Raw genomic sequence first — 13,061 nt, forward strand, 5'->3', positions numbered from 1 at the left:
TGGCATAATATCGTACGTAGTGTCATTGCCGTCTTCACTGTCGTCATATTGACTTATCATCATCATCATCATCATCATCATCATCATCATCATCATCATCATCATCATCATCGTCAAAGTACATTGAAAGTTATTTTTTACCCCATCATTGCAATATTGAGGTGAAGTCATCATCAACATGTCACGTGACGAAACATGTAACGGTCACCAAGTCGGAATCTTCAACCCGCGATTTGGTAGCCCAATTGGGTGACTTTTGAAGATTTTTCCCTTGACTGTTGATCATTACTTATCCCATATAAAGCAATAGTTAAGAGCACAAAATTGGCGACTTTTCAACCTTGGCTACAGCAACGTCTGTTTTTCCGTCCCATAGAAACCAACGATTAAATTCAAAATTGGGCGACTTTAAATATTTGACCCGCGATTTAGGCTGCCAAATTTTAGCAACCCTATAGGATCATTTCATTTCGCGGTTCGTATCGAGGGTTTGACGTTGATATTTCTCTGGCTGAAGCTGCTTAAACATTTTATGTGATTGTAACTCGGATCGTATTGGATATATATATTTTCAGGAAACTTCTAAAAGGTAAGTTAAATATGAACTTAAATTTGATATTTAGTAAAATATAAAATTACGCTAACGGTAAACGCTTATAGTTTATCATTTGATTCACTGCAAGAAGTTGGTTATACAAAATACTGCGAAACTTAACCGTCGGTTGAAACGAGTCGAATTGTATGTGGTATACATACGTTTCTTTGTAAACTTTGAACTTGTTAGACTGAACAAGAATCTGCAAAATGAAAATTTTGAAATAGCATAATTGTGTTCCTGCGGATGGTTAAACATGCTGATAACTGACATTGTAAATGTCATATAAGTATTATGATCAAATTAATCAATTGTCTTTTGCGCGCTGAACACGGTGTACGTGATGTGTATATCTAAATGTAAATACACATGCATGATAATTTAGGCCTTTTTTAAGGATGTCCAACGCAGGATGTAGGCCTACACTGCACATTAGGGCGAAAGAGTGTTTTTTTTTACTATTAGAAAATGCTGTGAGACGTGAGACAATCATATGAGTAGAAACTAGTAATTTACCTGTAAGTGTAACTCAAATCGAAAAAAAATTGCTCTGATGTATTATATACGTCTTATTTTGTAATCATTTCAACTCATATTATAGTTATGTTTACTTGCATGCATATAACGACAGTACTATATAGGCCTACTAGTAGGTGCAGGGATGTGAGAGTATTTATTATTTTATTATTATTTTAAATTATTAAAATTAATGTAGACCTATATAATAGGCCTATAGGCCTATACATTAATTTTCCCACAGACCATTTCTCTTAGCCAAGGCCTATGTACAATGCACAAGTTTGGGTGCAAGTTCACCCATAATTGGTAAGGTCAGGTTCAGAAGTTAATTGAAATGACTGATTTATTGCGCTATAAGATCTCAAACATGCTCTGCCTGCACAAAATTCTTAACCCCCGGTCCATGTCTAACTTCGTAGATCGATCTTTGAATGTGTTGGGTACAAAATATACTCCACAACTTGGGAGTCAAATTGTGATATAATTGAATCGGGGGAGGGGATCATGAACTGTGCCATTTGAGATGAGAATATTTTATCGCACAGGTTATCAGTTGTCACTGTAAATCAAAATTTTTATATTTTATAAGGTACTTCAATAATCAGGCCATTGCCATGGCCAGTCTTGTAGCCTGACCTAGAATGGTATGCCTCTCATCATTTGCAAGCCAAGCAAAACTTGAACTTGCTATTAAACATTTTAAAATTAACTACATTACCTGTGCGGTGTTTTTCAATTTTATCTTTGATTAACAAACAAACAAACAAAAAACCCGTTTGGAATTTCCTTTGTGACGGAACTAGTTAGTAAAACACCCCATGCGTTTTTAAGGCCAAACAATTACCGTGATTACTGTAAAAACAACTTCTTTGCTAAGTATATTTTTAACATTGCAGGCCTTTAAATTGCTTTGCTTTGATCAGTTACAAAATAATGATAGCAAGTTGAACCATGTTTCGTTTATCTCCTGACGTATGCTTGCTGTCTTTGGCAGCTTAAAAAATGTCGTATCCAGCTTTTACTATATAGGCGGAGGGTGCACGGCTTAGAGTTTTCGACACTTTTTTTTAAATGTCTTCTAAAATTCCCAAGCCGTCCCGCTGACCCACTCACAGATACTTACTCACAGATCTAGGATAGATGTGCTTTACTTTACCTGTGTTCGCATGCACGTACGCAAAGCGCGAGAAATGTTAAATTCTAATGTGAAGTAAATTTGGGTAGATCACGTATAAGGGAGTGTTCATAAATACTTTGGTGGGGGGGGGGCTGGAATTTTTTTTTTTTCATGTCGAAATTTTTTTAACCCCCCCTCTTCGTGAACCCAAAACGTTTCTGACCCCCCTCTTAATGGACCTAAAACTTTTTGACCCCCCCCCCCCATATTAGGTTCAAAACTATTTTGACCCCCCCCCCTCATTTTAATGTACCATTCTACATCAAAGGACAGAGGAAATATATTAATGATACTAAAATTTGTATTGATGTGCAATGAAATTGTACGTCCATGTCATTGATATAAAATATGTGAAATTGTGCAAATGTTTTATCATTTTGTAAAGTAGCTCATAAGTATGTTTTATGCAACTCAGTATTAAAAAAACATCCATTTATGATTGGAATCAGTGGCAATGGAAGCATTGAAATTTAGAGGTCGGGGGACGAGTAGGGCTATATTTTGTTCTGGTTTTACTGGAACTTGGGTGGGGGCAAAATAAAATTTTGGGGGCACAGTTGACAAAAAAATTGCAGTTGCAAATACATATACCGGTTTTGTTTTTTAGAGAGACTGTATTTGAGTATTTCATGTATTTGAGCTTCCAAAAAAGGCTATATTGGGACGTTGTGTGCGCGTATTTTACACTATTTTCGCCCATGATGGGGATGAAAATGCTTTTATTGTGACAATGTTTTGTATTTTACACTATTCTGGCACATATTCGGGTGAATTTGGGTGGACAATTAAACTGAACAACTAAATAAAATATGCAATTGCATCGTACGTGTAGCTATATTTCTTTTCTTTTCTCATGTCCCCCTTTTCCCCCGCCTTTTGCTTTTCCGCCCTGTTTTCTGTTTCTCTTTTCGCCCCTGTATCACTGTAAATCCATGTGTTTAGGGTTTCCGTAACACTTTTTAAACACTGCAAAGTGTGTAACTTTTTCATTTACACAGTAAAGGTATAGGACACCTAAACACCAAAGTAAACACTAAGTAAACACATAGGCCTACACAAAGTAAACACATGGGGGAATTTAGATTCTAAAAATTTCAATTTCATGTTTACTTTCATATTGTTTAGAAAGTAAACACCAAATGTTTACAAAGTAAACGCATGTGCATTTACTTTCTAAACAATATAAAGTAAACATGTTGAAATATTTAGAATCTAAATACTCTCATGTGTTTACTGTTTGTGTTTACTTTGTGTTTACTTTGGTGTTTAGGTGTCCTATACCTTTACTGTGCAAATGAACAAGTTAAACACCTTGTGTTTAAAAAGTGTTACAGAAACCCTAAACACATGGATTTACAGTGATACAGGGGGCGAAAAGAGAAACAGAAAACAGGGCGGAAAAGCAAAAGGCGGGGGGAAAGGGGGACATGAGAAAAGAAAAGAAATATAGCTACACGTACGATGCAATTGCATGTATTTTATTTAGTTGTTCAGTTTAATTGTATTAAATTTTTATGATTATTGTATATCGGCTAACAGAGTGATTTATACATGCGATGGATCTTGTTTTATATCCAGGTCCCTCACCAAGAAGACACAATCAAAGAAGAAATTAAGTCTGCAACATAGTTCACCGTTTTAGTTCACCGTAGGTTTTTCCTAAAGTTTATCCGACTTTATTATTTCAGGTTAATTTGTTTCCTCTATTATACAGAATGGCATCACGAGGTCAGAAAAGCTACAATAGGCTATGGATGAGAGCTTCTCGTGCCATCAGAAGAATGAATGGCGCAGATGAATCTTCCGACGACACTGACGAGGAAATTCCTATTCTCCTGTGCAAGAAGATGACGATTTAGCAGCAGATCCTGGTAGTCATGATGAAGATGATGAAATGTTTTACGACTTTGGTCAGGCAAACGAAGATGAATATCGAAATGATGGTGAAGACGATGATGATGAGGATCATAATGACATTGCAGATCACGATGAAGATCGAAATGACATTGAAGTTGATGAAGATCAAAATGACATAGGAGTTGATGATCAAAATGATATTGATGATGATGATGATGATGATTGGGGAGATATTGATTCTGACATTCCCGTCACCTCTGACGAATCAGGAATTGATTCAGATTCTGACGATGATGCAGAGGACCCTCCGGCTTCATTTAGAGATCAACTTGCAATTTGGGTTAATAACTACCAGATTAAGCATAACGCTGCTGATGGACTTTTGAAACTTCTGCAAAGAAACGGTCACCCTGAATTACCTGCTTCTGCGCGAACATTACTTCGTACATTACGACATGTTCAGACAAGGCAAATTTCAGGCATGGACTATGTATACTTTAACCTGGTTGATCAAGTGATCAAAGCGTACAGGTTTTGTAAACCAAATATTGGCGATGACGTTGATTCCCTCGACCTTGCCTTCAATGTAGACGGCATTCCGCTTTTCAAGGCTTCCAGTAGTTGCCTTTGGCCTATTCTCTGCTCTATTACAAATGTATCACCAGTTCATGTTTTCACAGTGGCATTAACATATGGTTCTTCAAAGCCTAATAATTTGGATTTTTTGTTGGACACCATCAGAGACCTCGAGCGGCTCCTTGCCCTCGGACTAACTGTTGACGATAACATCATTCCGGTACACGTTAAATGCATAGTATGCGATGCACCTGCTAGAGCATTTGTCAAATGCACTAAGCTGTATTCAGGATACCACAGGTGCGATCAATGTTGCCAGCGAGGTGATTATCTACAGCGAAGAATGACATACCAGCAAGTACTGGGACTAGAAAAAGGACTGACGAATCTTTCCGCAACCAAACATATGAAGAGCATCACCATGGTGAAACACCTTTTCTTCAGCTACCCATCAACATGATCAAGTCTTTCCCGGTAGACTACATGCATGCATCTTGCTTAGGGGTAATGAGAAAACTGATACTAATCTGGATGAGGGGAAAGGGTAGATTATTGGGATCGCGAATGTCTGCCCTTCAAATAAAGAGTGTAAGCGACAACTTGGTTGGGTTAAGCGGATCAATTACAGAAGATTTTCAGCGCAAACCGAGAAGTTTGCTGGAGGTTGACCGATGGAAGGCGACCGAGTTCCGGCAATTTCTCCTGTATACGGGGAAAGTTGCTCTAGATGGGATACTGAGACGTGATCTGTACGACCATTTCATGGCTCTTAGTATAGCTACATGCATCCTTATAAGCCCAAATCTGGCACGGGAGTTCAATGAATATGCCAGCCAATTACTGGTTTATTTTGTCGAACAGGGCGTGTTTTGTATGGTGAAGAATTCCTTGTGTATAATGTGCACACCATGTTGCACATGGCAGAAGTGGCCGAAGAATTCGGAGATCTGGATAGTTGTTCCGCGTTTCCATTTGAGAATTATTTACAGCATCTAAAGAAACTTGTACGATCTGGAAAGCGGCCACTTGTCCAAATTGCTAAGAGACTAAGTGAACAAAATGTAGGTACCATGAATTTGCCATCAGAAGTTTTCCATATTTCATGCAATAAACCCAACAACTGTTACCTCCTTAGCGACACATCTTGTTGTGAGGTGCGGGAAAAAACCAACCAAAGGGATCTAAATGGCAACATACTGTTCCTGTGCAGAGTATACCCACAAAGTGAACATGCATTTTCCACACCCTGCGACTCGCGAATTATCAACGTGCATAAAGTCCGCAAGCGAAACACGTTCATGAGGCTATTACCAAGCAGGAGCCTGACAAGAAAAGCCATGAAGTTTGATATTGATAGGGATAGTGCTGTTTTCATGGCGTTGCTACATCGTATTTAGGTACGTCAGTGAGTATAATGAAAAACAAATACTAATTTAAAAAAAACACAAAACACAAAACAAACAAATAAAAATACACGAAAAGAGAGCTATAGAATTTACAAAGACAACATTAATGTTTCAATATGCAAAAAAAAAAAAAAAAAAAAAAAGCTTTCGCTGTATATCGATATCGCCCATGATCATTTCAATCGGCTGAGCACAAAACTATAACTATTCGTATTTTTGAATTGAGTGCAAGACGCTAAATTCACCGCATACATGGCATAGTATTTGCCCACGAAAGATAATGGATACTAATGATTCAAAATGCAGCGTGGTTATAATTATTTTATGCTTATTATTATAAGATGATTTTAATGATATTCTAATTATTTCGTTATCTTTTGTACAGATGCCAGATAAGTATGCAGTGGTTATTTTCGAGACGGACGAAGACGATGAAGAAACTGTGGAAATTATTTCAGCATCATGGCTTGAAGAAATAAAAGTAAGCAAATAAAATTATGTTATAGGCCCATAACATTTCATAAATCGTTACCAAATCTTGAATTAGTGTCTATATTTCAACACTTTTAAAAATTTGTTTCACGTTCACACCGTTTTGGAAAAGTGAGGAGGAGGGTGTCATTTTTCTTAATTGACATAGGCTAAAATTGACATTGCTATAACAGTCAGCATATGCCAGGAAAACGATAAGGTCCTTTTTATATAAGATTATGAGGGTTAGAACATTTGTAATAAGTTGATTTGCGTTTACAAGTGAAAACTGATCCAAAACTGAGGAGGTATTTGTGGTGGCGGACTCAAAACAAATTGATTATTTTTATTTGGCCTAATGTTATGGTATTTTCCGACAAATATGGTGTATTTTGCTTGAATTCAATATTCTATTGTATTTCCTTTCTAAATAGGGTAAGACATACTGCTTTTGGCCTCCACACAACCAATTCAACAAAGCAAGAAAACACCAGAGGCCAGACAAAGAGCTGTGGAAAAGATACAAAATAAGACGGGTTTGGTTGGTGGGTAAGTTTATCGTTGACATTTTTACTTGCACTGCAAAAACATAATCAATTAAAAAAAAGGAGCAGAGCAACACGATGAGTAAATGGAAGTCAATATTAATTAATAAGCTGTACTCAACATGAGTAAAAATGTAATCAATATTGAGTTCCATTTGACTAAATTTGTTACTCTTTTCCCTAATTTTACTCAATAGTTAGTAATTTTCAATATTTTTATCTATAGAGTGTATTCATTCAATACTCTGCGCGGCTCTTTAAACGATATGCCTAGATACGTTATGACATATCGCCAACTCGACCCCCGGACCCAACCATGAATTGTGTGTGTGTGTGGGGGGCTTGATTGGGCACTGAGCCAGATTAAGGGAGGGGCACAGACTGGTTCAATGGGATTTTAAACTTTTCGGGTGTGTGCTTGCGCATGTGTTGCATGGAGTCTTTGTGGGTCAAAAGGTCTGAACGTGTGTTTGGTAATGAACTGGACCGGAGATCATACGAATAAACTGCACTAAATGCATTCACTCCCGACTATTTTCATTTATACAGATGACTTTGAGAAAGCAAAGAGATTGCGGGATAATGCTGTGGATACTTCCCATCCGGAAGATGAAGGCGGCATCGGGGATGAACCGCTGAGGAAGAGGCAACGGCAGGCACCTACCCGACTTATTGACGACACATATGGTGATGACGCCGATATAGAATCTGAAGGTAATTATTTCAAGGGGTACTGTTGGTCGAGGCGGCCAAAAAGAAAAATCGATTTTCATTATCTATATCAATATATTATTGAAAACTAATATCTTGATGTTATGCAAAAGTTTATTCTACAAATCATAGGCTACACTTTGAAAACTTGCTTGACTTATTGTTGATAATGCGTTATGTACATTTTACAAAGGGGATGCTGTTTCATCCCTCTTTATGGCATAACTCAAGAACCACAGGACCTACAAAAATATATCTGTGATATTTGAACACGTTCGCTATGAAATGATCTGTGCAATTTTTGCCAAAGCTCACTACCATTCGCAAGATGCTGTGAACCACCAAATCGCAACAGTTTAAAATTGTCACTAACATTCAATGAATTGTTTATTCTGTTTTCCCGCCAAATTCATTTTTATGAAAAAGACCCAGAGTCTGGTGCGAGAGTGCTGGGCGGTACGTGTTTGAGCCCACAGCGTCTATTATTTCTGTTCTCACGTGCAAAAAAGCGGCTTGCATGAAAATTACCTCGCCAATAACCAACTGATAACGTATAAACTTTGAGAAGTTGATCCAGGCTGCGATGATTATTATTTATGTTAGTTTATGAATGTACACAGGAGCAGAGAACATTCAAAGATAAGTTATGCTTATTGTATTTGCAGTGTAGTGTTCTTGCTTTCCACAATAATGTGTGTCTGTCCATGCAAAGAAAGTGTCTATAGGTTCATGAATTATCGATATAGGTATATCGTTATAGAATTTGTTTTTGCATTGTTTCAGACAGTGAAAGTCTGCTGTCGTCGCCGAAGAAGGTACCACGCCGCACCAGTCCTAGAAAAAAATCGGGAATGAAAGCTGCATTGGGAAATAAGCCCGGCCTACCTGTCTCGCCTAAATTCACACCTGCGGCCGCGGGACATAGTCTACTGAAGACACCACGCTCAGTTAGACCTACAGATGCATCAAAACGCTCACCACAGCCTGTTGCCTCATCAGTGAAGTCAACAAGCCCTTCAACATCCAGATCCAGCCACTCTTCCCCAATGGTCAATCCAGAAAGAAGAAACGCCGAGAGTAAGTTTGCACGTAGTATATTATAAAATCAAGTGGAACACACGATAGCACTTAACGCTCTTTTCACGAGCTAACATGGCTAACTGATATATTTTTTTAATTAGGTCTACATTATATTTGTGATTTTCGTAGTCCACGAAAATCATTAACTGAACGTGCTGAATGTAAAGTGAGTCAATGTACGCGTTGTAAACACCAGGGTGTAAACATAGAAAAAGAAAGACATTAAATATCACAAAAGAATTAACACAAATTTCGTTTATAATTGGTCTTTAGTTTACTGGAGCACATGAAAAAGCAGGGGGAAATGTTTGGCCCTTCAATAATTTCAATAAACCTATTGTAGCTACATCATGTATAGGCTGTTACGTGAAAGTTCTGTTATTGTTTTTGTTTGTTTTGCAGACAGCGTCCCTCTTAGGATTCTTCTTAAACTTAACCAAATTGAAGAAAATCAGTTGGAAATTAAGCAAATGCTTAAGAAGATTCACACCACCGGCACCAGTACATCATGTACATCTGGGGATGTAGATGAAATGGAGAACCCTGCGGATTCGATAGAAGAATTGATGCAGATGGATGCTAAACTACGGAATGATGACCAGTTTAAAAAACAACGGTAAGCAGAAAATTGTTAAAACTTCCTGTTATTAACATGTTGAACCATATAAATTGATTTTATTTCCTTATATGTCGCTACTCCAAAAGAGGTCCGGGATTTGTTTTATCTTGTCTAGCTGACGGTCTGGCTACCTTACACCCGGGCTCACACTACGATACTTTTAAGAAGAATGTTTTTATTATACTTTACGTATTTGGTCCAGTCAATGATGTCAGTGCGAATTTGCACAAGCATACAAGCGTCCAAAAATCTGATGTGGCTTTATCCAATACATATTCATATAATTTATTATCTATTTCGGAGTATTTAGATCATATTTTAAGGGATCTGGAATGAGCTTTTTGAGCGTTTCGACAGTATTTTTTGTGTGACATGAGAGCACATCAGACATATCGATATATATATATCGACATTTGATATTTTCACATTTTTGATATATAACAGTCCTCGAAGTAAATTTTATAAATCTAATGATATATCCTTAAAAGTGTATGTAGCTGGGAGGAAAAGCCGACGATCAATTGAAAAATTTGACCTTTCATATTGAAGATATGGATTTTTCCCCAAAAGACCTAATTTTTGTTGGTGTTTTGGGGAAAAAATCCATATCTTCAATACGAAAGGTCAAAATTTTCAATTGATTGTCGGCTTTTCATCCCACCTACATAGGGCCTACACTTTAAGAATATATCATTAGATTTATAAAATTTACTTCGAGTACTGACTGTACTGTTAAATATCAAAAATATCAATTTTTAATTTCAAAAAAATCAAAATTATTTGATATCAGAAGGACATTCTTCGTATTCAGAATTCAATTCGATATGTCTGATGTGCTCTAATGTCCCACAATAAATACTGTCCAAACGTTCATACCCCATCCCTTAAGTCATCAACATCATGCATACCATGAATTGCCATGTATGTGTACCGTGATGCAACTTGTTGAAAATGCTTATGCGTTCTACCCACGTTCAACTCATGAGTTTGTCCTACACCGTGTCATGCTGCGGTATACGTTTTGGAGACAATCAGTCCGGGTTGCACTATATTTTTACTCTAGTCTTGTTACTCTCCATGAGTTACAGATTCTATGTTAATGATCTGGCTTATTTTCTGATAGATGAAGTACCTGACTATGGTAGGAGGTGGAGACACTGGCGAAACGGTGCGACGGATGATGAGGAAGGTTGGAACCAATAATGTATGGTCCCAGTATAATATGGTTGGAAGAGGGGGGAAGAGGAGTTTTAAGGCCACAACAGTCTTCAAAGTAATAATGAGTAAGTAAAAGTATCATACTGCAGTTACTGTCCGTTTTCATATACACAATGCACAGTGCTCTTACCATTGACGCGTAACCTCTACAAATAGTGTATGTTAGAAGTATGGGTAATTGCCTAGTTAACGTCGCTGTGTGAAAAATAACCGGCCAATATTAAAATACTCTTCAAAATATAGTTATGTAACATGTCCTAAATTTTAGCTAATTTAGATGTTTGGAAATATTCGCACTTTGGTGTTTTAGTGTATGTTATAGGTAATAGTACATTGCAGGGGTTGGTTCAATATGACATTTTTCATTCGCCTACATTCTGAAAATTATAACACCTCCACCTTTTTAGGGTACGAACTTGTGACATGCGACCAAATGACAATTTTGCCGTTTAAATGACAAATACTTCGCGCAAATACGTCACTATGTGAAACAGTTACGCAAATACGTCATAAGTACGTTTCTTGCACTGCTGCATGAATAATTATTCAACATGTTAAAATTATGTTTAACTAATATTGATTTTGCTTTATATCTTTTCGATCTTTCCTTATCCAGAAGCCACCATGAAAAACTCAAAAGAGAACGAGAAGATGATAGAACAGGCGATGGCCGGCTTCTTGAAGGCGACCCCTTTTAAAAAGGGAGGACAAATTTACGGCAAGGTAGGCCTATAGGCTAAACTAAAATTTTGGAGATTGTATTTTATGCATAAAGTTAGATACGAATGCACGTTTTACAGTATATCAACATTTTATAGACAACACTCACGCACGTACATCCCACACCCCAACACACCCTTCACTAACTCTTAAACAATTGGGAAAAGGGTATACCTCAATATCTTTGGAACATGGTGGTAGTGAATGTTTTTAATTTTGTAATTATAGCGAACTTTCGAAATAAAGAACTTCCGTTTCGGAATAGGGAACTTTTTCTTAAATCAGTATGGTTCATTCATTAATAGTGTTTTAGGAATGCTTTGAGCATGTTGAACGTGATCCATAGCCTCATCCTCTTTTCTCTAAAAAAGGTTGAGCTATTTATACCACTGGAAACCTCTGGCTATGTAGAAAAGAAATTCTTGTAGACTAATTCGTTTGGCAATCGTCAAATTTGAATTACGTAGAACGAAATTACAACACAATGGCCCATGGACATGATGGATTAGTGTAATATACACCTAATCATGCAAATGCAAAAGCGGAATCAACTGAAATTGTGGGAATTAGCTACTGAAAATGTCATAAAAAGAAGATGGTAAGATCATAAAATACTCCTTTAAATGTTCCATCGCATTTCATTACTCGTTACAGAAAACTGAGCAAGAAGAGTCGTCGTCAGAGCATGAGCGCACCGAGCAAGATCCTGATGATGATGAGGATGAGGATGAGGATGATGCGGCAGACCGCGCTGCACCTGAAGACCTGAAGAACTGAAGACCTAGTATAGGTCTAATAATAAACCACACCGGCTAAATATGTGTGTCGGGAAATGATGTCAAATATTGGAAAAAGATAATGAATTTCCATGATATATTATGTGGCATATGTAGGCCTATACTCATGGAAAGCACATTTTCTATCTAAAAATTATTTTGAGACCATCTCCCGACACACCCCAATTAATTTTTGAGCCAGTACAGTAATGCAAAACCCTACTAGTCTTGACATTTCGTGAAAAAATCCATACTTTGAATAATGTCAAGTCTGTATAAGTATATAGCACGAAAAGAGGAACAACACAGTACCAATAAAACGAAGGATGAGTCAATAACATAATTCAACTGTTTTTAAGTATTTTTGTAATGTGTCTGAGTAATGTGTGTGTGTATATAGGTAAACTTTAGATAACTACAGTGTGGTTCATAACGTTATCCAAACCCTCGCATTGCAATGGGTCAGTAACGTTTTCTGAACGTTTTTAAAACGTCATTCAAGACAAAGTCAATTTAATACATTGTTGTTTTAACGTTATAATAACGTGTTGGTAACGTTTTTTTAACGTTCACATAAGACCAAACCAATTTCATGTATTGTTGTTTTAACGTTATAATAACGTGTTGGTAACGGTTTTTAAACGTTTTTAAAACGTTACATAAGAACAAACCGATTTGTTATTTGTTATTTTAACGTTATAATGACGTTTTAAAACGTTACAATGAAACGTTACGAAAACGTTTTCAAAACTCCACACATTTGCGTTTTTAAAACGTAATATTGAAACGTT

General features: G+C 36.9%; 2 protein-coding genes across 2 annotated transcripts; both read left to right on the plus strand.

Moving 5' to 3' along the window:
* Window positions 1-93: 93 nt before the first annotated feature.
* On the plus strand, window positions 94-9,557 carry LOC140140672 (uncharacterized). Its single transcript, XM_072162430.1, has 7 exons — window positions 94-589; window positions 3,870-3,939; window positions 6,516-6,611; window positions 7,036-7,150; window positions 7,696-7,860; window positions 8,641-8,934; window positions 9,340-9,557. The coding sequence occupies exons 3-7, from the start codon at window positions 6,516-6,518 to the stop codon at window positions 9,555-9,557; spliced, it is 888 nt and encodes a 295-aa protein (XP_072018531.1). The 5' UTR covers window positions 94-589; window positions 3,870-3,939.
* A 1,032-nt stretch (window positions 9,558-10,589) lies between these two features.
* Window positions 10,590-12,629, plus strand: LOC140140814 (uncharacterized). The gene is made up of 3 exons (XM_072162570.1): window positions 10,590-10,839; window positions 11,391-11,497; window positions 12,149-12,629. The coding sequence occupies exons 1-3, from the start codon at window positions 10,680-10,682 to the stop codon at window positions 12,269-12,271; spliced, it is 390 nt and encodes a 129-aa protein (XP_072018671.1). The 5' UTR covers window positions 10,590-10,679; the 3' UTR covers window positions 12,272-12,629.
* Window positions 12,630-13,061: the final 432 nt, after the last annotated feature.

This window comes from Amphiura filiformis, chromosome 19 (assembly GCF_039555335.1).
Source record: "Amphiura filiformis chromosome 19, Afil_fr2py, whole genome shotgun sequence".
Taxonomy (NCBI): Eukaryota; Metazoa; Echinodermata; class Ophiuroidea; order Amphilepidida; family Amphiuridae; genus Amphiura; species Amphiura filiformis.